General features: G+C 40.4%; 2 protein-coding genes across 2 annotated transcripts; both read right to left on the bottom strand.

Moving 5' to 3' along the window:
- Positions 1-10,821: 10,821 nt before the first annotated feature.
- On the bottom strand, positions 10,822-11,999 carry LOC129732006 (protein atonal-like). The gene has a single exon (XM_055692456.1). It carries the CDS (start codon positions 11,931-11,933, stop codon positions 11,169-11,171), a length of 765 nt encoding a protein of 254 aa, XP_055548431.1. The 5' UTR covers positions 11,934-11,999; the 3' UTR covers positions 10,822-11,168.
- Positions 12,000-23,783: 11,784 nt separating this feature from the next.
- LOC129724051 (phenylalanine--tRNA ligase beta subunit) lies at positions 23,784-25,979 on the bottom strand. The gene is made up of 3 exons (XM_055678652.1): positions 25,739-25,979; positions 25,460-25,673; positions 23,784-25,398 (listed from the first exon to the last, which is right to left on the bottom strand). The coding sequence occupies exons 1-3, from the start codon at positions 25,794-25,796 to the stop codon at positions 23,898-23,900; spliced, it is 1,773 nt and encodes a 590-aa protein (XP_055534627.1). The 5' UTR covers positions 25,797-25,979; the 3' UTR covers positions 23,784-23,897.
- Positions 25,980-27,965: the final 1,986 nt, after the last annotated feature.

Below are 27,965 nucleotides of genomic sequence, written 5' to 3'. Positions count from 1 at the left end.
CAGCAGGTAGTGGGCAAATCCGTCAGGGACACTTGTCCAAGGAAATGGCGAGCCTGGTCTGCTGTTCGCAGTTTGTTGTCTAGAAAGTAGAGCAGAAGCCGGGACCGTTGCACTCAAACCATAGCAGAAATGATAGATTTGCTAATTGGGCCATTACAAATTTTATTTTAATTTTTTGACTCCCCTCCTTCTTCAAAAATATTAGAAAATGGGAGGGAAAGATAAAAATCAAGCCGTTTTGTTAATATTATTGGTTGTTTGAAAGCGTATATGTCCAATTTAGTAACAAAATAAGTCCAGGAACAGTGAGAGTGTCGTCGAAAAGCAAACCAAATGATAAATAACTGTAATGATTAGAAATACGCAGATAGAGATGAGCAGTGAAAAAAAAAAGAATTCGGCAGCTAGCAGCTTCATTCCGGTGCCGGTGGTGACGATGAAAGTCGCGAGGAGTCATGATGAGCATCGCAATTTTTTTTTTCTGTGAAAACCGTGGAGACACCTCTAATTTTTATGTTCATGTTTAATTTCATGCACTTTCACCACAATTCTTTATAGTTAATCTCAATTGATTATTTGGCAATAGAACTAGAAAAGCATAGAAGAATAAAGACGCTCTATATTATATCTGATTACAATAGATCATTGCACACAAAAATTAACCTCACTTTTTTGGCATTTCCTAAGGGTTTGTTCAGAGTCTATGTTTATAATAAGAGTCCCGCAAAGATGAAACCAAAGGAACCAAACTAGTGTCAAACGAGGGTACCAATCGAGCAATGTAAATAAACAAAGTGATAATGTTAGGAGTGGATGAAAAGTGTTGTAATTGAGCGTAATAAAGAATATGTGTTTTTCCGAAGTTTTACTTACACATATTAATCCAACATTAAACCTATACACTGGTTCACTTAAATTTAACATAACATCACCGGTGTAATCTCTCAAAACTGTGTACCTTGTGTAGAATTTCAAAAAATGGTATTCGCTAATGCATGGTGAACAACAGAACTGTATTCTTGGCAACAAACGGCACAAAAACTGTGTTGCCGAAACGATAGATTTTCTCTTCGCGCGACTCTATATACACATAGACTCTGGGTTTGTTTACAAGGTGTTAGATTTTTTCCATTCACCGTTCAGTAAAAGGAGTGAAAATGAATGATACGAGTACGAAAAAGATCGTACAAATCTCCGCCTATGCGAATTCGTTAAGGGGCCGTTCCTAAACCACGTGGTCATATTTTGATCACTTTTCATACCCCCCGTACCCCCCCCCCCCCCGTGGTCTTTCGTGGTCTTTCACGTGGACATTCTCACCGCTTATCTCTCCCTCTTAAGGCTTGAACACAATAGACCTTCCTATCTGCGCTAGTATTAGTGGTCGATTTCACTAATACAAGTTTAAATTTGGTTACAAATAATCAACACGCTGGTAGTAACAAAAAAATTTCCTCCTGCCCCGAGCTTTTATTCAAGTTGTAAGCCGATTTTTAGTCTTATTTCATCTGGTTTTCCACTAAAACGAAGTTTGTTAAAACAGGTAACACTAATGAACTAGGATTCATAAGTGCAATATTTTTCGAAATTGAATATCAGCTGATTTTTTGGTTGAAAACAAATCGATTTTATTAGGATCAGGCTTGTAAACGGTCATCATTTTCATTTGATCTCGCTTCCTTAGCGTGAAGAAAAGGATAGTCAAACGACACTCGCGTATCAAAGAGATGCACACTGTCAATCGTTTAGCGATTTTATTTCGGCCTATTTCTGTCTACTTCGTTCATTTATGTTGAGAAATATTATTACAAGATCAATGATATAAATAATTTACAGAATACACGCACTCAACGTGCGTAATTCTCATTTCTAGAAAAAATGTCAAAATACGTTTGAGGAAAATAACGTCGTGATGGCGATACTCATTTGACATGTTTGTTCAAGAATGTATTCAGACAGCGAGCCTTGGTAGCGTCAGAGGAAGAAGAAGACGATTATCGCAGTGAAAAGTGGTTCTACCGTGACCATTTCGAAGCCTGATTAGGATACAGACTAAGCCTGTATTGGTGAGATCTGGCGTAGAAAGCTCTATAGAGTCCCCCATTTGATTCTGTATTGGTGTGATGCATTAGTGTTGGTGAGATAGTTTTCTTTGTTAGCTGTAGGAATTTTTTGTTAGCTGTAAGAATCTCGAATAAAAAATCAATAAACAAACATGAATTCTATGCACACTATCTTATGTCGAATTTGTTTTCGCGGTGTAGCTACACCTATGAAATATTAAAGAAAGCTGTCAATTTGTTTTGTTTTGATCATTATCGCCATCGTCTTTTTGTCTCACTTCCATTTCATATTTCCATCTCGCAAATGTGCTGAAAAAAAAATTTACCTGACACTTTACCTCGTGGAACGAGAACCAACACAAACCAGTTTTGACACATACGTGTGAGTGTGTTGGTAACTCCCAAAAGTACACTCTGCTTCTTTCGGGTGTAGTCCGGGACAGAAAAAGTGTAGTCCGGAAAGTGTAAAAAAACATTTGCGGGGTAAAAAGTGTAGTCCGAGTGTAGCTACACCGCGAAAACGAATTCGATTAGATTGCAATGGTACTAGTGTTCGTTAGATCTTGCTTGGAGAGCTTTATACATTTTTTGTCAAACTAACGTCAACGCAAACGTATACATTGTGCTTGGGCATTTAGTATTTCTAAAACTAATGTGTTTTTCATTATTTATGTGCATGCAAGTTACAAAAATCGTAACTTGAAAACCATTTTTGACCCGTAAAGACCCGGGACGGAACTCGTTTTTTGAAAATGTTCGTTCTCAGCACGAGAATGGCCGATTTGGGAAAACTTGGAATTTTATTCAAGGGGAATAGTTGCTCTAAGTTTTGGTAAAGGTGCCACCCCTCTGGATCCCTCCCCGTTTTTGTGAAACGCAAATATGTCTGTGTTTTTTACTAATTTTTCAAACAGATTTAGCAAACACTGGGAATTTTCATACATATCAATTGCTCCATGCATCAAATCATGTCAGGAAGATGAAATATGGTATTTAATAGTGAATTTTGGAGTTTCTAAATTATTTCAGTACAAAATCACAAAACTACGTATTTTCATAAAAATTCGAATAACAAAATCGTTCTTCAAATTTTAAGCTCTACATTTTTGAAGTAAGGTCTCCTGAATCCACACGCGATGAAATATTTATTTTAGCATGCAAATATTTTGAGAAAAACGAGTTTAAACTCACTAAAGTACGTTTTTTCATGGAAACCTGATTTTCTCAGTTTACCACGGTAGGTTTCAACTTAGTTCTTCAGTTTTTAAGCTCTATATTTTTAGAGTAACGTCTTCTGAATTCAAAGATTGTGAAGAATTTATTCTAGCATGCACAGATTTGGAGATCTGTTGAGGGGGGCAAGGCCGGCGTTTCATGTGGGTAGTATGGGTAGTATAGACTGTTCCGAAAATTATAAATACATCTTCTTTCTTGAATAAAACAAAAAATACAGGATTTTTCGGGTCATTTTATTCTGAAATATAGATAATAAGTGTTTTCTTTCCAGTTTCAATTCAAATTGGGATTATTTTTCGTAGGATACGCGAGCTCTCTAACTTTTCTCTTAACACTACTCATAAGCTTTTGCACAGTGTGTTCTCCGACCATTTTTACCACTTTAAACCAATCTTTTTTAAATTTTTCAACGTTGTCCGCTGGTTTGACATATTTCTTCAGCTTTGCCTTGGTCAAAGCCCAAAAAGTTTCAATAGGGCGAATTTCAGGGCAGTTTGGAGGATTCATCTCCTTTGGGGCACATGTGACATTATTTGTTTTATACCACCCTAGTGCATCCTTAGAGTAATGGCAGGAAGCAAGATCGGGCCAAAAGATTGGAGGATTGTTATACTGCTTAACCATGGGTAACAACCTTTTCTGCAAACACTCTTTCACGTAAATTTTACCATTCATTGTGCCATTTGTAATGAATGGACGAGATATTTTCCCACATTCACAAATGGCCTGCCAAACCATTACCTTCTTGCCGAATTTGTCGGTGTAAATGGCTTTCACTGGTCCAGGGACATCCTTTCCCTTCGGTGATGTATAAAATTGCGGTCCTGGCAGAGTCTTATAGTCCAGTTTTATGTAGGTTTCGTCATCCATGATAACACACCCCATTTTTTTGGTCAGAAGTTTGTCATAAAGCTTCCGAGCTCTCGGTTTCAGAGATTCAGCTTGTTTTGGATTTCGTTTCGGCTGCTTCTGCTTCCGACGGGTCTGCAGACCCATTCTTCCCTTGGCACGCATAATGTTACTCGCCGAGGTTCCAAGCGTTCTCGCCACATCTCGTACTGATACTGAAGGATGCCGCTTGTAGTATTCCTTAACCTTTTTGTCCATTGTGGGATCAACAGGCCCGGGTTTTCTACCACGTCTTGAGGCATCAGTAAATGTGCACTCTTCACAATACTTCCGCAATGCGGTTTGAACTGTTCCGACACTTATACCTTCGTCTCTCTATAATTTTCTTATAGAAAGACCACTCACGGTGCCCCATTTGTGCACAATTCGCTTTCTTTGCTCGGAAGAAAGGCCACGCATTTTCAAAATTTCGCACTAAATGTTAGAAAAAATGACAGCATCTGTTTCTTTTGGATGTAAACAACAGGACGCAGCCAACGTTTGGTTGAATACTGCACGTTATTTGAAATGACGGTTGATCGTAAGTGTATTTATAATTATCGGAACGGTCTATAGTACCCACTCGGAAAATATCCATGTGGGTACTTACCCACACAGAACCATGATGAGTAGAACATGGTGTAACGGTTTGACCAAAAAGTAGGCGCGGGGTAAGAAGCGTTTTTTCACTTTAGGGGGTTGGAGACGAAGCATCACTATGCAACAGCGAATGACTTTTTCGTGTTTGTTCATATATCCTTACTAACTAGGTAATTGAATACCGCAATTTCAGGTGTTTTAAGTTGGAAATTGTTTCTTAAATTAATGAAAATTGGTAGCATGGCATGTAGCATTGCCATATTTATAATTTAAGTGCATCTTGATGATATATTATGAGATGCGATAATTTTTATGCCCTAGTTGTTTATAAACAAACCTTCTCGCTGGATATCGTTACACCATGTTTTTATACATCATGCACGGAACTATTGGACAAAACCAAAAAAAGTAATGTTGCAAGCGACAGATTTTTCGATGGATGTTGTTGAGCGAGAGGTTATAAATCTACAGATTTATGTACAGTTGTAAAGTTTCTCAGGAAAAAGGATTATTTTTTCAATTGTTTCATTTACGATAGAGAATTTTATTTACGTTAGAGTTCTAAATTTCATTTACGATAGAGTTCTAAATATTAACAATGTTTTCTCGTAAAAATTTCCCATGCAAAATTTGAGCTCAATCGGACTTCGGGAAGTAGAGCCTCAAAGCGGTTAAAGTTACAGTTTTTTTTATCTCTTGTGTGTTCTGATGTAGCTCCAGTCTCCCAACGCAAAAGTTTCCATATTCCATATTTTTATTTTCAAACAAATTTTGAGGAAATAACATCAGATCTCGATATTTCATGCGTTTCTAAGAGATTTGCTATAAAAAGAAATTCGATTCTAGAAACTTCAAGAACTACTCTTGTGCATTTTCAGGTTGGTCAAAAATGTGAGACTTTCGCGACTGTAAGTGAAACCTCATCAGAAGTCCAATTAGGCTCAAATTTTGGATGGAGACTTTTTCGAGAAGACAAAATTGTTGAGCCCTAACGTTTGCACTAAAAGAATACTTCAAAAATGCCGATTTTTCGTGGGTTTACCTTTACACGCTCTGACGAATTTACCCATGCAGCATCAATAGTAACCCATGAGTTAGCAGAAAAAAAATTGATTCAAACTCTAACCGTAATAGTGAAAACAGTGAAGCTACTCCGTTCAGAAGTGTGCGCGATCAAAGAACCTGCCGCGTCGAAAACGGACATCGTACGGAAAAGGGACACCGGTTATGCTTGTTCCGGTATCTACAACATCTTGGCACTGTTGGACTACAATCAGAGCATCGAAAGAAAGACCGGTTCCGTACGGCCGACGACCCTGGGCGACAAGAAACTCCAAAGAATGCTGAAGAGGAAGACCGATGGAAAAGTGGCTACATCGCTGCGTACGCTTGATCGGGAGGTCGGTGCAACCGGCCAAACAGTGGAAAAGCACCTGGCGAACATGGACATCAGAAATCGGCAGTCCCGTCCATTGGTCTCGGAGCTGCAGGCAATGACGCAGTGTCAGCGGCTAAATAAGATGGTCGAGTCGATTTCTCCAGCGAATCGCGACGTGATGGTAGTGGTGGATGCCAAGACCTATCTCACCCTGGATGGCAACGACTGGCAGGGCACTCCGTATTTTACTTCGCCCACGAAGGAAGTGAGCTCTGAGATGAAATTCATTTCACACACCAAGTTCCCAAAGAAGGTGCTGCTGTTGCTGATAATCAGCGAGAAGCTCCGTACTGGCCGTGAACGGGGAAGTTTATAGTATGAAGTGCCTGCCGGAAGTAGCGTCGTACATTGAAAAATACCATAGGGGCGAAAACGCGGTGCTCTGGCCGGATGTGGAGTCGGCCCACTACTCAATGCAATCGTTGAAGGAGATGAAGCGACTGAAAATCGATGCGGTACCCAGGTCGGCCAACCCACCCAACGGTCGTCGGCTGTTTCCCATCCAGAGTTTCTGAGCAAACCAGAAGCGTAAGACTTACTTCAACAATTTTGACGCGAAAATTGAGGGGTAATTGATGAATAAAACGAAGAAATAATTCGAGAACATGCCTACACGCATGTTTTCGTCCACCATGGCGAATGCTCCGGTAAACTCCCGGAAAACCACTCGCAAGGGCGTGGAATTGCTTTTGCAAGTGAGCCTATGTAGTTACCTTCCATGGGAAATTCATTAAAATCAATTATCTGTCCTAGTTTTTTTCCATCACCATCCGAAAAAAGTTCATTTTTTTTAGGGCAAACATTACTACTGAACGAAATTAGAAAATCTAATATCTCTTAAACATTCCATTGGCACCCCATTGTTGATGCACTCTCGATTTTTCGTAAAATCATGCTCAAGTATCAGCAGGTCGCACTAACCCACCCCACGCCTTTGTCACCCATGATCCTTCCCTATTCCTTACTACCCACTCGGGAAAAAAAGGTGACGCCGGCCCTGGAGGGGGGACCCTACTCTGGAAAGACGAAAAATGATAAACTTTCGCGATTTTTTTTTTTTTTTGTGTTTGGAGTATAGTAAAGTGTTCGGGTATTTTGGCTTTTGATTCAAGTATATTTGAAGATTGTACATGCAAAATACATGTCGTGGATGCAAATATAGTGAGTATTACGCTGTTGGCAGCATTTTTCTCGAAACCATGTTTTTCAACTCGTGGTACGTACGTGTACTTAACCGATTTGGGGGAAATTTTTTTAAGTATGTAAAAATGGATAGCCGTTTGGGCAGTGGTGGGCACCGCTAACCGAAAATTTTGCGACGCTGATCGCTAAGTCGCTAACCGGAAAATTTAGCTCGATAATCGCTAAACGCTAAACGCTAAACCCACATTAGCGGAACTTTCGCTAATCGCTAACTTTTTAATATGTAAATAGTCTTATCACTATATTTATTGCTCATGTTTTGTAAGATTTGGACCACTTTGATCTGTTTTGGTTAAACAAACGAAAACAATTACTTTTTAAAGCTATTTACAGGTATTCATATTTGATTTTGTAAAAACAAGAATAACAAAAGTTATTTAGCTTGTATTGAAAATAGATACTCTTAGGAATGTTTTCATGAAAATTCAATCATTATCTGAATCGAAAAAGTAGAACCAAAGTTCTCATAATTTCAAGCGCATTGCAATTTACCAAAGTTCTTGGTGTGCCAAAAATTCAATCTAGACCCGATCAGAAGAGCATAACAAGAAAATTACAAAATTCTATCAACACGAGATACAAATAACATAATTTGATACGATTTTGTATTTTCCCATATGCTTTTGATATCAAAATATAATCTGAATGAGTTTTAAAAACAAATCCTGAACCAAAGTTGTTTTGAGACAAATCTTACATTTTTTTCGTCTCTATCGAAACCTGTAGTTTATAACAATGGTTGTTATTATACTGTTCCATATGCTATCTCATTTTGTTAGAAAGCTGATACGTTAGTAAGAAAACTTGATATGGGTTTGATATTAGTAGAATATTAATTGTTATAATTTCTGTTATTTTAACACCTAACGGGATCTAATTTGAAACACAACCTGAAAGGTTTTTTGTATAACAAACCAACAGCTTCTGTTACATTTTTGTTTTGTCTTTCTGATCGGGGACCTTGTGCTTGTTCTTCAAAATGCTCCTGTGGCTTGTACGATAACTGGAACTCCATTCTAGGGTAAAAAAACTGACAAAAGTAACTTTCGCAGTAAAGTATGTTCATCTTTCGAATCAATTTACATACGCCATCAGCAATCCACAGTTTTTCTATATATTTCTATTGTCGCTTCTCCACAAAATTTAGCGAATTAGCGATTAGCGTTTCGAAGGCCAAAATTTTAGCGACGCCAACAGTTTCGCTAACCAGCTCAAAAATTAGCGAAATCGCTAAATCGCTAACTGAATTTTAGCGTCGCTAATTAGCGAATGAGCGGAATGGTGCCCACCACTGCGTTTGGGTATCTGAACTTTTCAATGTTTTATGATTATTCATGTAAAAATATAATTTTCCAAAATGGCTTTGTAACAATTTAGATAATATATTTCTATATACTGGAAACAAAAATTCAACCAGATCGGTCCACTAGGTATACTCACTATATTCGCATCCACGACATGCAAAATACCCTTCAAATATACCCTAATCAATAGACCATCTCACCGAATCTCTTTAATCTCACTTTTCTGACAGTTAGTGGAAATGCTGCTCATTTTATAATTGTTTTTAGTGTACTAGCACCTCACGTACAATATTTAAAGAGCATTTTGGTCACAATTGAAATGATCTGCTATAATTGAGAGCAAAACTGCATCGCCCGAAGGTAAACAAAGTTATCAGTAGCTGTGAAATTTAAACGCGTGACGTCACCGTGCTATGGTCTATAGACATAATACCCGAACACTTCACTTCACTCTAAGCATCTGAAAAAAAAAATGAAAATTCTTCACTTTTCGACCTTTCAAAATAGGGGACCGGAAAGAACACACAATTTTTCCCTTTTCAAATGCTTATAAGTTGGTTTGTTTCCAACCGACCTTTTTTTATTCTTGCAGCAATCGATTGGAAAATTTTACACGTATCCGCCTAAATGCAAAAAAATGTTGTTTGATTATGCGAAATACTGTGTTATTGAAAATTATCAATCCTTGTTGAAACGAAAGTTACGTCCTCTGATTGGTCGCTTGCTGCTCTTCCTGAAAAGTTTGACAGAATAGTATACTTAATTAGCCGTAGCGCAGCGGATTGTGGCAGTATCAGCCACCTTACCAAACTTGCCGTCGGCGCAAATCACTTGTCGATTGGATTGACTCATTAATAAACACTCTCAACAATGCATTTGTTAATAATGTGCGTAGTTCTATGTCAGGTATGCGGTCGTGTCATGAATAAAACCATCTACTATTTTTTCCGTGGTTAAGTTTGGAATCATCCTCTTCAAATTACAATTAAGTTAGATTCAATAGTGTTTCAACAGTCTAAATATACAACATGCTTTGAAAGGACTCTAGGGATCACAAAGCATTGCATTTTATCGGGCGCCAGTTGTAAACAAACTTACAATAAGCAATAAACAATTTCTTATAAATTTTATCTCTTAAATATATTCAAACTAGTTGGCCCGTAGTGGCTAACCACTTTTAAAATGCATGTTGGAGTAATAAACTTACTATAAATGCTGCAATGATTACCCCTCTTTGAAAAATCTAGCTTGGAATCAAGATTCAACTATGACAATTCGACATTTCGATGTAGATGGTCAACGCTAATTTCAACTCAACTGTTAACCTTAACTGTGAGAAACATCCTTCTTTCAGTATATCATGAAAACGCTTGAATTGATTGTTCATTTGAAAACAAATCAACATCTTCCCTCTCATACGATCAAAGCAGATAGGACCTTTTGGAATGTTTCTCTAGTTATATATTCCGATAATAACAATATGAAATTTGAAAATCAATTTCAAATTCAAAATACAAAAACTTCTTCCAAAATATCAGAGAATAACACAGGTCGATAGAAGCAAAAAAAAATTTAAAAAAAATAAAGATTATAGCTTTTCAACCATTCCTGCAAATTTATTGCTCCTAGTAAATGCAATATTGCGTCAAAACTTCGCAGAGCAACTGCTCGTCGGGTTCGTCGCTGTTTCGTTTGCTTGACTTTAAGGGCACCTAATGATAATCAATTTTTTTTTTGAAGTGTTTATATTCAACAAAAAACCCTACAGTAGGGTGTTTTCATAGTTTTCCATGGTAGTGATGATTTGAAAAACTTGAAACTCGTTTTCATAACCCCCTTTTATTGGGTGCTCGAGTTGTCAAGGTTTGAACATTTGTAGAGCCTTAATTCCTCCAGTGCCCAAGTTAATTTTCAGACGGACTTCTGAAAAATCACTAAGTATTGTTATAAACATTTTTTAAGTATTGTTTGAAGCTTTTAAGAGGTTCAACTGAAGACCGTCTAAAGGCGGCACTGGCCATTAGAGGGTTGAAGGATGAACGCTTGTGATATTCAATAAATGAACGAATATGCATTAGATTGGCAACATAATTCATATTATAACATTTTCTGTTTCTCGCTCGTACAATAATTTAAACTATTTCGCTCAAACTTAACTGCTACTTTAAAGAAAACTCTTGATACCTTACATATAATGAAAGTACACAAAAAAATAAGACACGATTCGACCACATATGTATCCTTATTCATTGTCCCCAGCTAAAGCCTCATGATTTTGTCGCTCGAATTTCGCACAACGAAAATGTACATTACTTTCATAGAAAAAAATAAAATACTGCAGCCCCCGTCCGGAGTCGAAAGGCGTTTCTACTCAGCTACTGACTAAATAACACTCGTCTAGACATCAGCGATTGTCGATGCGATGCGATGCGCTGCTTACTGGAGCAGGTCGCACAATGCCGTTATGTACGTTTGCGCCATCTGGAGGGTTTCGTGTTTGGACAGTTGCCGGTCGTTGCCCAGACTGGGCAGATATTGGCGCAACCGATCGAACGCGTCGTTCAGACTCTGCATGCGTTTCCGCTCGCGAGCATTCGCAGCTAGGCGGCGCTTTTTCTTGATTTGCAGCGAAACAGGCTTCCGCTTCCGCTTACCCACGGCGCTTGCCGCAGTAGACGTGTTCGATCCGGTTTTGGAGTAGATCAGAGTACTGCACGATAGATTTGTGGTGAGGGTGGCTTGTGTCTCCATGGCGACCGAGGCTGGTTTTGCTTTGGCAGATCGACGTTTTTTAACCGGAAGATTGATTGTGGGTGTCAGGATCGGTGGCGATGTGAGGAGGGATGGCGACAGAGGAAGCATTTGTTGTGAAGAGGCTTGTTTCAATAGATTTTCCTTGCACTCCTCAACATCAATAAAGGCCGGTGAGCTTATCGAGTAGTAATCCGGGCTTTCTGATCCGAAACTGGAGGGCGATGGAGTCATCCAATTATCCGGATAGTTTGCTGAAGCTTCGTACCCTTGTGGTGCTATCATGCTTGATATGGCCGATAAGCTTTGACCGTTGACCGCTGTAGGAAAGCCTCCGTAGTAATCCTCGGTGTGCATCTGGGGCTCTAATTGCTCCATTTTAATATTTACACTGGTGGGTTCTTGCCCGTAATAGTAGTATTGGGCTCGACTGAAGTCGACAGTAGACATGTTTGTTTTGATAAGGATTATCACCAGATAACTTTATAACACAAACTCACTTCAAATTTTTCGAAAACGGCTATTTCAAAACTGAGCGAGAACGCTGCTCTGCTACGCTATTTATATTGTTCTTGAGAATTACCACATAATAATCTACCCCACCCCATAAACTAATCGGAGCCAGGAGAGATATCCAGGTGAAATGTATATATGCTTGATCATGCGAGAGGAGAAATCCTCTCCTCACTGGTGCACATTGCCAGGAACAAATGTGAAAACGAAACCCAACCTACACCCGAAGATTTAGGAGCAGAGAGAATGATGTTTAAAATGAGGGGAAGCAGAGCAGGTCACGTGCCGTTTAGCCAATCAGCGAAGTACATAGGAAGTTGGAAAAATGTACATAACCGTCAAGAACAATCAGCTCCGGCCGAGATGATGAGCACTCCGGGAGTCAGACAAAAAACACTTGTTCGAATTTTGTATCATGCATTTTGTGATACTAATGTACGCCCAACACTAGAACTGGTAACTGTTATGATTCCATGATTAATTTAAACTAGTTAAGTAAAGAAAAGATAAACTCTGTTGATGCTTTCGCAATTTAAAAAAAAAATTCTTTCGTTTCTTTTTTTTCGTTTTTTTTCTTGCCTTAGGAGCCACAAATGACCGACTTTAAATTTTTCAATTTGGACTCGGAAATGTTTGATGCGTCATCAGCCGAAACACTTCTCGCGGTTTTTATTGCGCTTCTTTTTTTTACGCGGTTTTTTTTACGCCGCACGTATCCCTCGCGTAAAAAGCGACTTTAGTGTATTCATATTTTATCCATTGTCATTTTTGATTTGGCCGAAACTTTGCATAGATGTTTCTATGGGCAAAAGATTTCATTATGTGCTATTGGTTTTTCTTTTTTGGTTTTTGAATCAAGACTCGTTTTTGAGAAGCTACGTTAAAATGATCCGTAGAAAAAGTATCGATGATTACAAATATTTTTTGATTTTAGATGGTTTGTAAGGTTGGTGTACCGCCTTCACCAAAATTGTAGATAATAATTTTGTCTTCAAAATCTGAAAAACTGCTAGTTATCTATGAAAACCCTTCCAAAAACTTTTAATAAGCGCCCAGTTTCAGCCTGTCAAATTTGTAAATAAACTGGATAGTTGAAATGAGTTCATGAAAGCGAATAAAGATTTCTGGCAATTAATTAACATGAGTCCGTTCACTTTACTACTATCAATTTGGTGATTTTGCTGTCCTTTCTGTTTGATATTGCAAATAAATTTGTTGCTACAACTGTCAAGTTTTTTTTTGCAATATCCATTCCTGGAAACCCTGTCCCTCTAATTTAAAATTTGACAGATTAAGATCTACTTACATACAAGTACTAGCAGAATAATTTAGATATTTTTTAAATGCGATTTGACAACCTTTCGCATTAGCTACATGAAATCTTATTTTACCAATTGTCAGCTCAGCGTGAACATCGCTGAAAGCTATTCTGCTCCATTTGCGGCCAATTTAGGTATGAAGGGTTTCCCACATCGAATTGCTTTAAGGAAAAAACGCTGTAAAAACCGATCTTTTTCAAACTTTCAGACAATAAAATGTAACCCGTTAGTAAGCTATTGGCATATTTATTTCATTCAACTTTAATGCCATAACCGTACGCTCGCACCTTACGTTTCACTCCACTACTCATTAGGTTTTGTACAACATCTGGTTGCAGCTTTTTCTGTACGGTAGCCTACTTTTTCTCCATGTCCTCCTCCTTCTTAGTGCTTGCTACAAAACAGGTGCGCCCTTGGATACGGAAGTGACTCCGTTGGCCACTCCAGGACATAACTAAAATAGTGGCACGAAACTAAATCCGGGTAGAAGATCGTGAATTCCTCTTGTTGCTTCAACCAGGGGACCATAAACGTCAACATTTTGCCTACCAATCATAAATTCATCACGGCGTCAATATTTCATTTCAAATGCTTACAAAACCTATATTTTTCATTGAAAGTGCACATCGTACTGAAAACCAACGTTGAGTTCTTGTTTTTCCATCTAAAACGATTTTTATCCGAGAATAAGTCTACCGACAATTATGGGAAGTTTACTCTATTCCATTTGTTTTAGGGCAAACCAACCAAAAAGTGGGTACCAGAAACGCTGGTACCAGAATCAATGAATGGTAGATGGAAAATGTATGGAGTTTGACAGCCACACGAGCCCCTTGGCTTCAACAGAGGAGGCCTTGAGACACTCCTTAAGGTAGATCTCCCCGTTTACAGTCCCGGTAGTCAGAAACGGCGCATTCCTTTTGCCACATGAGCAGATTGCTTGCCAAATCAGGGATTTCTTTGACAGTTTCTGCTTTTTTACTACCTTCTTAACATCAAACTTGTGCTGGACAGTGAAGAACAGTAGCCTGGCTGCTGGAAGTCCGTTTTTGCGGTAGTTTTCATCATCCATGACAATGAGGCTACGGTGTATTTTACCGTTCGTCACGATTTGGAGCCTTCTGCATTTTGTGCGTAAGCAGTCCCTCCCGGCCATCGGCTCTCTGAACAAAAGACTTGGACAGATTCAACTTTTTGGCTTCATCCCTCACCGAAACATTGGGATTCCACGTAAATGCCTTCACAACACGCTTGCGATCAGAGTTTTGCAGTAACGTTTAATCACACGACTCACCGTTGACTTCACGATTCTGGGGTGTTTTCCGATGAGAGCGTTGACGATTTTCCAGGTGCTTGCGCAAAATCAATCCCCGACGTTGCTTTCCGGGTAACGGCATTTTTCCAATTTTCGAAAAAACTGACAGCGATTAAAATGAAGTGTAAATAATACACTCCAAACTATTTTTAGCTAAATTTTCATGACAAAATACTCAATGGGTAATTGGTTTGTTTAGCTATATCATTTTTTATATCATCTGAAAGAGCTGCTTTTTCTAAATCTGCTCGAAAACGCATAATGACAGTTTGCTCATATACCAACTGTCATTGTAGCGATTAGGAACAGTTTTTATTCTTCATTTAAAAATCGAAGGACAATGATATAAAATTTCCAAAAATCACGTTTCGCTCAGAAAATTACACTCTTTTAGCTGATTTAAAAAGCCTTGGTGCTACATTCCGAGTCGGAACTGTGACCTTCTGTATAGTAACACAGACTTCGCAGCCAACTGTTGAGTGTACAGGACAATTGCGGGGCTAGCGCTACGATCCTACTGACACTAACATTTTTTCCGAGCCTAGACTCGAACCTACGACAACTGGCTTGTTGGGCCAGCATCGTACCTCGAGACCAGCTGGGGAGGCTTTTAGCTGATTTATAAGATTCAAAAATCCGTGAATAGCTAAACAACCCAATTTTCTACAGCGTTTTTTCTTTCTACTCTATTTTAATGACGTCAACCATGAACTCGATGGACCGAAATTATCGTCCACTGATGACTTGAAGATTTTGCGCAAAATTGAAGATACCGATGATACACTGGATCTCCAGCAGCAAATCAATGTTTTTAACGAATGATTCGAATAGAATCGGGGCCTCAAATGATGGGCATCAACTGGTGAGTCGACAACCAAGAAGGAGCGTCAAGCATACTGGTGGGTTAATACTGACCTGAGATGCCAAATGTTTTTAAAAAATGTCTGCAACTCCTCAAAAAATCGGAAAAATCTGCTCAAAATCGGAAAAAAATCTATCCGTGATTCGAAAAAAAATCGCTCGCGCAGGCAAAAGTCTGTAAAAATCTGCATTAACTATGGAAAATTTGCAAATATCTGCGAATCTATAAAAATCTGCACACGGACTCTAAAATATGCGTTTTGCAGACAAATCTGCACATTTGGTGTTCCGAAACAGACAAATTTCACGATGTGTTTCGGGCTGCACGCCAGGTGCGAATATAGAAGGGTTTTGAAAGCAGTTGGGTTTGCTCCAAGTCAAAGCTAGGTGAACTGGTGAATAAAGGAATTCGCTATAAGTCTCGCCTGGGTTTGCTCCAAGTCAAAGCTAGGTGAACTGGGAATAAAGGAATTCGCTATAAGTCTCGCCTGGAAGAGTTCCATCGACTACTTTAAAGATATTCTTATCAACCATAATCTCAGTAACAAATCTCGAAGAAGAGCGTAGAAGGCTCTATACTAGCCTTTATATACCTACCATGTTTGGTAGAGCTGATGATGAGATAATTCTCCTCTTAAAAAGCCCTCTCTCTTCTACACGCCCGCTGCTTTTTCCAAACTACAAACTATTCAACGTCACACCAAAAGTGGCACAAATCAGCTTTGTCATTTTTGTTGAAAAAATAGTGCTCAAGCATTATTTGTCATATCTCAATGCGCTTAATTGAGTTGTACGCCACCTTGAGATCTGCAAACAGATTATTATTCTACAAATTTACATCCCTGTACATTTCAAGGATTTGAAGATTTGGTTCATTGGATCGCCCTTCCTGAAAACCACACTGGTTTCCTCCAACAAATGCTTCTTGCAACGGCCTCAGTCTATGAAACGGAATAATCAAATGAGCTCGTCTTCGGCCCATACTCTCTAGATGAGCCAATGTTCAAGCTTCTCGCTCCAGTTCTGCAAAAGTTCGGCTCATAGGCCTTTTTTTTTGCAGCTGCTTTGAGGCTTTTCGATTCTTAATAAGCTTTCTTTAACTCGTCCAAGATCACCGGATCCACGGCTTGTCTATCCTCCTCAATTTCGCATCTGTTACTTTCGACAGCCATATTCTCTTGAACTTCAAACGGTGAATTGGCAACCTGGAAGGAGCATCAAACTTAGCTCTGGGCCTCACAGGTCCCTATCCTACGCCTCCACGACCACAATAGACTGCTAGTTGAAACACGAACACAACTGGTTGACATAGCCTGGGTAATTTTGTTATGCGACAAAAGCTATTAAAAAAAAAAAGGTTTAAAACAGCGGCTGACCTCCATGTGAGGAGCCGGTGATCAGACTTTATACAAAGCTGACACGATGGTCCTCCGGCTAGACAGGGTTTTTTTGTATACCTTAAGGGCATTGGGCAGAAGTCTCACTGCGACATTAATTATTGTCTTTTTTGGCTAGCCCCGATTACTTTACACAGATTAAAGGATGCTCGAACTCATTGATGGAGTTGAGCTAGTTGGTTGTATGCCTGTGGCCCAATTCGGAACAACATGGTTGATGAAAACAGTGACCGTTTTGGGATTGGTGCTCCATACCTGGTATGGAGTTCAGAGGTAACTTCCGAAGAAGGTTCAAACCTCGATGAAGCAAGAGGTCCGCAAAAGCAGAGCAAATGCGCTGAGCTCTCAGGTTCAGCGTTGCAGAAGCGGCAATTGTCGGTTATTTTATTCACCCAGTTTTTCCTTGCCTCCCACTTTCTTATATTTTATCTAACCTTCACTTTCTCTTCAGCTTTCGTTTCACTTACCGCCTTAAGACCGCTATCGATGTCCACAACCTCTGGCAACAACAGACTTCATCCATTTGCGGTCTTTGCCGCCCTGGCAGGTGAATGGAAACGTCCAGAACTTGGGCCGTGTTCCAGCCCGAACTGGATATCCAACCGACGAGGAGTCTAAGTAACTTTTGTTCATTGTTACTGTTCACGCTTTTATTTTGCTTCTTTTGGCTCAACGGTCTGCTTCAATCTATTGACTTTTGAAGAGGAAACGAACTCAATCCTCGATCGGATGAACAGGGTATTGCCCTACGCCCATGATTCTCACCCTCGCCAAGTAAATGAGCATCTCTCTTCCAACAGATCCTATTTAATCATGTCTCTATCGCGGCTCCATTTCGCCCGTCTCCTGGTGGCAGGATACACCAACCTGTTGGGTGTGTGGCTGCGATCGTGCGGTGAGCCGGCCAATCGCTGGCTGGCATGGACGTTTATTTAAGGCAAACAAAATTAAAACAGGGGTTTGGTCATGCCCTGTCCACCGTGACGCCAGGTCTAAATTAGTAGCTTCCCTTCAGGCCGGAGGTAGACGGCCAGCTGTTCCTGTTCGTGATGTCTTGGCGAGCCGTGACATACCCTACATGACCCTTATATACATTTTCCTAAAATCCACCCATGCCCCAGTCTAGTCCCGTTCCCCTCCGTCTACACCCAACAAAACGACAAGAACACGTTTGAACCCTAAGCAGAGGTTTTGGAATCAACAACTGCACCCCACACGAATTCACCAGGACCTGAGAACCCGAGGCCTTCAGTGATATCTTGGCTCAGCGGCACATACCATAGGCCACTTGAACACCAGCGAACAACAACAACGAACCATAACCAGCAACTAGCCCCCGCACAATACCTTCAGGACCCGAGAATTACAAGCCCCTCTTTCAGCTCATGACATCGTGGCTCAGCAGAACAAATCCATACATGCTGCATATTCATGGCCATTCGAAGAGCATCAGACGACCATCAAACTACAAAACAGTGATTGAAAAATACATCCTAGTTTTAAGATAGACTTAATTTCAGCTCGTAGTCGGCAGCGAGGATAAAAAATTTGCTTTAAGATTTTAAGTCTTCAGAAATAATTGGCGCCGTTAAACATTAAATTGTATTTGTGCCGTGTCAAATAAATGATATGAGAAAAAAAAATTAAAACGAACCAACTATACGCGAACAATCTCATAAACCTTCTAAGCGCAGACTACCAACGCTTACAAATATGAAAAAAAAGTCAAAACACTAACGACATCTGTCTCACGTTGCCCCACTTACACTGCAGAAATGTTGTCATATCGATATTTCATGTCAGTAACACGAGCACCTGTTCGTGGTTGAAAAAATGTTACGGTATGCTACCTTACCAGGGTCGCAATACTTAGGTACTGCTGATGGGGCTGCCATCCCGGACGAACACATACGATTCGCATAGATTCTCTAGGATTCCTCACATTGGATTCGTGAGCTTCCTTGGAAAGGATTCCAGAAAAAAGAATTCTCAGGAATGCCCTGTATATGACTCTAGGATTCTTGAATAAGAATCCTGAGTGGGAATCCTCCGGATCGTGTTAGCGATTCCTTTCACGATTCCGTCACCGAGTTAAAGGTATCCTGGGGATTCTTACTCAGGATTTTCTGCGTGTTAGTAAGGGATCTTAGGTAGAGCTGGCGGAATACAGCTTTCCATGGTTCAGCCGCCCACTCCGGGTCAGACGCCGTTGTACGCCGTCCCTAACATGGGGATACAGCCGCGTACGATCACTATCTGTTGGTAGATTTCAAGGCGGCATACGACTCAGTGAAACGAAACGAGCTGTGGCAGATCATGCTGGGAAACGGTTTCCCGACGAAACTAATTAGGCTGAGTTGTATGACGCTGGAGGGACCGAAATCGTGCGTGCGGGTAGCTGGCGAGGCATCAGACATAATTCGTTGGGTGTGATAAAGCTTAGAAAGTACACTCCTTTGTTGACCAATATCCTGGGATGGAACATAGGTATTTCCTCCTTATGTTCGTGTTTCAAAACCAAGGATATAGCGCCTTTACTCGCTTCAACTGTTACGGTTGGAACTTGAGTACTAACTCTAGTCCTAGAATTTTTGCTTATGGTTATAGCGCCATTACTCGCTCTCTGAAAGGAATATGAATTAGGAAACAGAGGGAAGCAGCGAGATTGGGACTTGTCATTAAGTCTGCCAAAACGAAGTACGAAACGAAACGAAACAAAACGAAGAGCGAAAGTTCTGCGATCGATACTTGGTGGTAAATTGGAAGATGGAGTGTGGCGCAGACGCATAAATCACAAGTTGTACCAAGTATACAAGTGATACAGCGAGGCAGGCTTCAGTGGGCTGGACATGTAGCCAGAATGCCTGACGAAAGAGCCGCCAAAACTATCTTCAGTAGAGAACCAGGTAGAGGCCGTCGACTCTGTGGTAGGCCTCGCACACGGTGGAATAAGATGCACGATCTGCTGGTGTACGCGGAAACTGGAAAACGGCCTCAGGACAAAAGAAGCTGGACATCTCTAATTCGTTCGGCCTTAGACCGGTAAACGGTCCGTTAGCCAAAAAAGTAAGTTTTTACATATCCTTCGAAAATAAGATGAACGTCTGTTCTCTGTGGTCAAACGTCGCGACTCGACATCGACCAACTACGGGATCCCATAGTTGCCCAGGGGCACTCGCCGATATGTGCCGCGACCTGAGAGGAAATCTCCTGACGAACGAGTGTGAGGCATGCTTGTCTTTTCTCCTCAGCAAACCTCTAGAGTGCAGGAGAACATCTTGCACTGCGAAAACAACTGCTCTCACACTAAAGAGCAAATCAACGCACATGCTAGAAGAGAACGACAGACGATTTTTATCTGGTGAGCTTCCTGAAAGCACTGCGGTGAAATCTGAAATCTCTCTCTTACGAGACAATGAACTATGATGTACTCTCTCACACGTATGGACATCACGCACAATAATTACACAGCAGAGCTATCTGCGGTGCGTTTTACAGTTTGTTTCTTGAGCGTGGCAGAAAAGGAAAAGAGATTGGGAGAGAAAAATAGACTGCGTTGCTCGTGCCGGTCGAGTTTACTCTGCTCGAATTCGTTTTCGCGGTGTAGCTACACGAGGACTATACTTTTGCCCTGCAGGTTTTTTTTTACTTTCCAGACTACTCGCCAGTGGACTCTGCGGTATACTTCTGCGTTTCCTCTGTAGAGTGATTCACCTCTCTTGTCTCTAACAGATGTGGGATGAACTGGAATTGTGTTTGTCTCTCTGTAAGTTGGTTGAGACACAGTACTACGACAGTACTACGACGAGCATCTTAATGGCGATGTTTCAGTAGGCGAAGGTGGCACGGCAATTGACCTAGGAGTACGTGCAACAGACGACAGGTTCACGGCCCCAAGCCTCCAAGAGAGTGAGAAGGTTGAAAAACAACAAAGCTGCGAGCTTTTAAGACACGGTGGTGACGCACTGGCTAGAGCACTGCACTGGGTGATTGTCAGGATCTGGGAGGATGAGACGCTACCGGAGGAATGAATGGAAGAAATCGTTTGTTCCAGCTACAAAAGACAAGCTGGATTCTAGCAACGATCGTACAATCACGCTGACAAGGTACTCTCCCAGCTTCTATGCCGCCGCCTATCACCTATCGCAAAAGAATTCGTGGGACAATACCAGGCGGGATTCATAGGGGCCCGCGCCACCACGGACCAGATCTTTGCACTACGGCAGGTACTCCAGAAATGCCGTGAGTACAACGAAACCAAGCACCACCTATTCGTCGACTCCAGAGCGGCATATGACACAATCGAACGAGATCAGCTGTGGTAAATTATGCATGAACACGGGTTCCCGGACAAAATTACGCGAATGGTCAGTGCAACGATGGATAGAGTGATAGAGTACAGTGCAAGTTTCGGCGACGTTCTCGAGTCCTCGGTTTGTGGCAGGGTGATAGGCTTTCATATCTGCTTTTTAACATTGTCGTGAAAGGTGTTATAACAAGAGCGGGGATAAACTCGAGTGATACGATCAAGCTATTATTCAGTGGAATTCGGCTGAACTATAGCATAACAAGCCGTTATCCAACAAAATTGTTAGTTGGGATTTCCTTCCGCCCACATCGAACAAAACGGCAAGAACACGAAAGAACTCCAGATTCAGAACCAGCGACTAGACCCCAAACGATATTCTCAGGGCCCGAGGATTACAAGCCTTCTATGAAATTCCAGATCAGCGGAACATACCACATATGCAACTTAATTATAGCTGTTTGCAAAACAACATATCATCATGCTGATAATAAATAAAAATTATGCTAGTTTTAGTTTAGATTCAATTTTAGCTCGTAGTCGGCAGCGAGGATGAGAATATTGCGCTTAGTTTATAAAATACATTATAAAGTAAGGCACTAGACATAATAGGCTCCATAAATCGTTAATTTGTATTGTGCCGTGAGAAGGCTGACTCATTTGCCTGTCAAGGTTCATCCACTAACTTTGTTGGCCCAGAAACTTTTTGGTGAGCCTCATCGAGCGATTAAAAAGCTGAACTCGGTGAATGGGCGAAAGCAATCATCAAAGCAAACCCGCATAATCAATAACCATAGAACGTGCCTAACAACTAGTTCGGGATATAGTCCCGACTGTATGGGGTATCGTTGAACCATATGGATTATCATCCATTTATGGTTATTGATTATGCGGGAACTGGGTTATCTCAAGCGGGCTACGACAATCGAAAAAAAAAATCATGAAGCCAAATCGCTGAAATAGACCTGAGGACATTCATAGGTCTAATCCCGGGGGCACTGTCCGAGCAAGTACCATCTCAAGAAGCTAGGCAAACTTGATGATGATAAATGTCGCTTTTTTAGCATCGAATGCGAAACATCGTAGATTGCGTATCTTCGGTAAGGCACACGTAGAACCTGCCGATATTTTGAAGGATAGTCATGGGCAGGTAGTAAACTTCATACGGAGTGCGTCGCCCAACTGGGACAAATGTGCAATGTACATGGGCGCTAACTTTGGGGGGCAAGGCCCCGCCCCCCAATATTTTTTTCTAAGGGCAAAGTACCATTTTGCCCCTCTCAATAATTCTAGAAAGCTGGCAACTCTTTTTTCGTTTTCCTTATATAGCTTTTTTTGTTATTTTTAAACTTCACAACCCTCGCGCTATTTTGCAAAAATGTGGTCTATGATAGGTACTATCCGATTTCCGATCACTTAACGTCAAGCCGTATCGCACACAAAAGTTTCAAGCAATATATATCTAGAATCAGATTAATCATATTTTCTCGAACTCTTTTGCCCCCTTAATAATTCCACGAAGTCAGCGCCCATGGCAATGTACATCAAATCGCCAAATTCGGGTTATTCGCGTTGAAAGAGATTTTGAAGGCTGTTCGCACCTACGTGAACTCTCATATGCAACTGTCAAAATGTGCGTGATGACAAAAGCAAAAATGTTTCCTTCCTTCTTTTTCGCATGCAAAAACCAAACAAATATTTGCAACACCGTCAACGCGAATAGTGATGCCCCTGCTAGTACGCACTAGCACGAGGCATAGATCAATGAATCAAATAATGGTCGCAGTGGTCTAGTCTTCTACAGGGGAAAAAAATTGTTTGAATTAAAAAAAAGCAGTAAGCTTGAAAGAGAATCTTACACTTCGAAACTTTTTTAGACGGTATTTGAAAATGTATAATTAGTTCAGAAAACGTTTATGAAGATGCTGCCCTGAATGAATTGGGAAACGGTATCCAATCCTTGTGATTGAGGCGAACACTGAGCAACAATGGCAACACTACGAGCAGACACAAACAAATGCTTCTACTGTACAGTACACAAGAAATTAAAGTCACCCCCCCCCCTGCCCTGAATGAATTGGGAAACGGTATCTAATCCTTGTGATTGAGGCGAACACTGAGCAACAATGGCAACACTACGAGCAGACACAAACAAATGCTTCTACTGTACAGTACACAAGAAATTAAAGTCACCCCCCGCCCCCCCCAACATTCAACACAGAGAAACTAGGGAAACGAAGAGACAATGATTAAAAATAACCCCGCCACTTGAAGTAAGAGTTCTCCTCGAACCGATATGCAGATTAAAAACTTTGTCAAAAAAATTGAACCCTTTCCGACCGAGCCCACATAATCGTGAAGGTAGAAATGATCAAACCAAAACCTTATTTCTTCCTCTAATCACATCAAATTCATCGTTTATCCGCTGACAACGCAGCTGCTCCGAAAAATAAAAACCAAACCAAAAAGCAAACAAGTGTATTTAAAAAAAGAAATGACTTCGATTTAAGTTGTTTTCTGCCATTTTTAACCTACATAATTGTGAGGCCTCGGTCGAAAAGGGTCAAATAGTGATAAACATTAAAAGTATTGCTGAGTTAAAGTGATCTATTTTTCATGCAACTAAAACCGAAACGCTTAAAGCGATCGCTAGTAGATGAACTTTATTCAACACGAGCCTAGCACCTTAAAAAAACGCGACGCTCAAACAAAATGTTCCATTCTGAACTCTACCACCGAGCAGGGGGTGCTCAGCTCGAAGGAGTGCAGCACTGTTGGATGAAGCACGCCAATCCTGCCGATGTCCGTACCCTTGTAGAGGATCGCAGCACACCTGCCCGGAAAATAGGCCGAATCATCGACCGCCTTGAGATAGTAACCGTCCTTGCTGTCCCAGGGTACTTCCAGCAATTGCATCACACGATCCAAGAGTCCATGAACTATTTCGAAGCCAGCCGTTTTGTTGCAATTGACTGCACAAACACGACGCTCGTTTCGGGCACCTACCTCCGTGTCCTGGTCCGCGAGGACTACATCAGAAACTTCGAAGAGTTTCAGTGGGAGAGGCATTTTCCGATTTGCCGCGAGAGTTTTAAGCAGTCCAGGGATTAATGTTGTACGAACCACTTGAAATTCCAGAGTCTTTGGATTCGCGATATGGACTGCCGGTAGGTCTTCGATTTTTTTGTTTAATTTACTCGCAATATCGTCCCGGGAACAGAGTGTAAAAGTAAGCCCCTCGGTGAAACCCGCTTGAGCAATTTGTTCACGTAACTGCTCTGTAAGTTTGTTGATTGGATATTGCCGGGCGATTTGCGCCGTTTCTGGTAGTGTTTTCGGAATATGATTATATCCGTAGCCAACTGCCACGTCTTCGTAGATGTCACATCCATGCAACATATCGTGGCGCGTAGGAGGAATCAAAACCTCCAATTGATCGGAGTCCGCTGAGCTTCGCGTAGTTGGAAGTAAACGATTCAACATTTTTGCCATTGAATCTGGAGCTTCATTTATACCAATGTACGCATTGGCTGCTTTTGCTGAAATAACCTGCTTTCTGAATGCCAATTCGGGGTATTGAACAATTTCCCCTTTAGGATTAACGACATCGCAGTACTCAACAGTGAACTGCTTTGAACAGTAGGTGGAAAACATGCACACTAACGTGTCTAAAACAATTTTTGCTTTGGTCAAATCAGTCGCTGTGCATTCAATGAAAACGTTTCGAGTTTCCACTTTAATTTTTGAATGGTCTCCATTGATGATGGGCGGTAACGACAAAACAACTCCATTAGCATCATAAATGACTGGATATACCGGCGAATCACGTATGATCGGTAGATACGTCTTCAGTTGAGCATGAGTAGAGTAAAATTCCATCAGCTCTACAGCGTCCATTGATTTTTGTTGGTTCAAAGGAACAAAACGAATATCCTTCGGCGGTTTAGCATCGAAGGTAAATGGGCCCTGGAGGGTATCAAGATCGTGCGTTCCGATGGCAACCAGTGCTCGCTTTCGGCAAATGTTCTGGTGTAATTTGTCCTGTAGATCTATGAAACTGTTATAGGAGTCTTTCGTAAATGTTAAATCCCTCAAAACAGCCGCCACCGCAAATGGACGAATTTGCTTGGTAGCTTCGGTGATGATTAACTTTTGAGGACTTCCACTGGCTGGGGGAAGTTTTTTGAATTGAGGGAATAGCACACTAAAAACCAAAAACAAATGCAATACCAATCTCTTTCATATGGAATGGTAAAAAAACATACTTGCCAAGAAACACTTGCAGTCCCAAGACTAACCCCTCAAGGCAGAGCAAATCATACCGGTTAGCTGGAATATCGATCCGATAGATGATTTCCTCCGAAGCATCCTTTGCAGCGTCAACTTCACCTTGCTCCTTAGTGATCATCTGCTTTTCAGTAGTGACCTCATCTAATTCCAGTCCGTATTCGAAGCAGAGCTTCTGGAACTCATCGTCGGCTACAAAACAGAAAATATTGAGGGTGAATCTAACCTTAATAGCGGTGCGAGCAGTCACAACTTACTGTATGTTTTTCCTAGTGCTTTAAAAAGCAAATCTCGCTTTACTCCGACTGTTGGCATGTCACTGGTTCTTGTTACTAACTAGTTGCGTGCGTGATGGTGATGGAAGTTTACGTGGATTGTGAAACAAGGATCGGAAACTGTACCACGCTACAATGCCAGTTTATCGGGGAGCAAAAATCGAAAGTTGAAAACAATAAAACCAACAAAAACACCGAGATGAAATGCGGCAAATGGGCTGCCAGATATTTTTCTGAAAAGCATCTTGCGCAATTTCTCAAGTTTTCGTTTTTTGCCTTTTTTGGTTCAGGTTTTTAAACCTGTATTACACTCTTTGTCTAATGGTCAAATATTTGACCTTTTGACATAATGGTCAAATTTATTTGACATGATGGTTGTTGTTTGCCCGTGATTGCCCCATTTAAAAATTGGAGAGTGACAAACAATTATCTTTGACTAAATTTTTATCTGTCAAAAAGTGACAAATATTTGACGCTTGGTCAAAGAGTGTATCAGAGCTTTTAAGCAGACAACGCTTGCATTCATTTGTTTTATTTTTAGACTAAAGGCTGTATAACACTCTTTAACCAAGCGTCAAATATTTGTCACCATTTGACAGATAAAAATTTGGCCAAAGATAATTGTTTGTCACTCCAATTTTTCAATGTGGCAAACACGGGCAAACAACAATCATGATGTTAAATAAATTTGACCATTATTTCAAAAGGTCAAATATTGTGGCGTCAGCACTAAATTAAAGTTCGGAAGTCGGACTTCCGACTTCCGAACTTTCTTCCGACTTTACAAACACATAGAGCAACTGCGTGTTCACACAACATGAACTGCGGGAATGAATTCAATGTATTTGTTTTTGTAAGTCGGACTGACAGCGCAGTGGCGGCTGAGATGGTTGCAGTGTTGCGAGAACAACAAAAATAAGCATCGGAAGTGTGCCTGACTGCCAGTTTATCAGCGACGTTTTGATAAGTTTTATTTAAATGCACAATATTTGACCATTGGTCAAAGAGTGTAATACAGGCTTAAAAGTATAGTAACTTTTAATCATAATTTCTGGCAACATTTGGATATACATGCTTCTTTATTTTAACTCTAAACTGTGAAATATTTACTCAGTTTTGTATTTGCATATTGAATGTCAAATACAAGTTTGATTTTTGCAGTTTTTCGTCACTTTGTCTCGCAAGCAGGTGGTCATCGGGTTTAAATTTTTCCAAAATCATTTTACTAAATTTCATGGCAATGTTACGTCCAGAGGGATCAATCTGTCACATAACGTGTAACCGACATGTTTTCGTTTTAGTTATGAAATTGATCGATGTAAAATTTAATGGAATGGGACACCCGAAAAAGGTCAATGCTATGAGATGGCGCTGTAGTGGTAGTAAAATCGAAAATTTCACGAACATTTTCATATAGTAAAAGTAGAAACTAGAAAGTTAGAATAGTAAGAAAAAAAAGTAACTAATCTTATACAGCAAAACGCAGAAAATTTTTATGAATAATGCGCTGTGTAACAAAATTTTGTGGCAGAAATCTGTATTTGGAGAAAAGTCTTGAAGTTTCATCTACACACAGGTAATCTGACCCCAACTTCATGGACCAGACACAGGGAACAGACATTCATGCTAAAAAAATCTAAATCGTGTGCGAAAATTTAAATCCTAACACGCTAAAACACTATCGACATCTGGTTTTGCGATTGTATTCTGTTCAATCAAATAGCATGTCGTGTTGATAAGCCTTTTATTAAGCGAACGAAATCAATATAGTTTCGGGAGTAAATCGATTTCTCCGTCTCCGCCAATTTTGCCAAATCCAAAAAAATAACAACAAAAAACCTTAAAAGTTGCTGTAATTTTGCATAGTTATCCAGCTTTTTACGCGCCATAATGGCGGACGCTATAATGCAAAGTTCGTAATAAATTACCAACCCTTTTGACAACTCTGCTTACGTCAGTTCAAAGTCTTCATATATTTTATTAAAAGAAAAATATATCTGGCAACATTTGTGTTGCCAATTTTTCAGAAATCCCAAATCTGACGTAAGCAGAGAGGATCGCATATTACGAACACGCATTATAGCGACAGCCATTATGGTGCGTAAAAAGCTGGATACCATAATTTAACCATGTTTTTTATTGTAAATACATCAATTTTACATTAAATATCGTTTTCCATAACAATTTTGCCATTTTTACCATGAAAACT

This window comes from Wyeomyia smithii, chromosome 1, assembly GCF_029784165.1.
Source record: "Wyeomyia smithii strain HCP4-BCI-WySm-NY-G18 chromosome 1, ASM2978416v1, whole genome shotgun sequence".
NCBI classification, from domain to species: Eukaryota; Metazoa; Arthropoda; class Insecta; order Diptera; family Culicidae; genus Wyeomyia; species Wyeomyia smithii.
Note: the sequence above shows the minus strand (reverse complement) of the source record. Positions and strands in the feature narration are given on the sequence as shown.

Excerpts from the sequence above, each read along its gene's own strand:
- LOC129732006 (XM_055692456.1), bottom strand. The coding sequence starts at position 11,933 with ATGTCTACTGTCGACTTCAGTCGAGCCCAATACTACTATTACGGGCAA.
- LOC129724051 (XM_055678652.1), bottom strand. The coding sequence starts at position 25,796 with ATGCCAACAGTCGGAGTAAAGCGAGATTTGCTTTTTAAAGCACTAGGA. Across the intron at positions 25,674-25,738 it reads AGCACTAGGAAAAACATACA|CCGACGATGAGTTCCAGAAG; the intron begins GTAAGTTGTGAC and ends TCTGTTTTGTAG. Across the intron at positions 25,399-25,459 it reads CTGCAAGTGTTTCTTGGCAA|TGTGCTATTCCCTCAATTCA; the intron begins GTATGTTTTTTT and ends TTTGGTTTTTAG.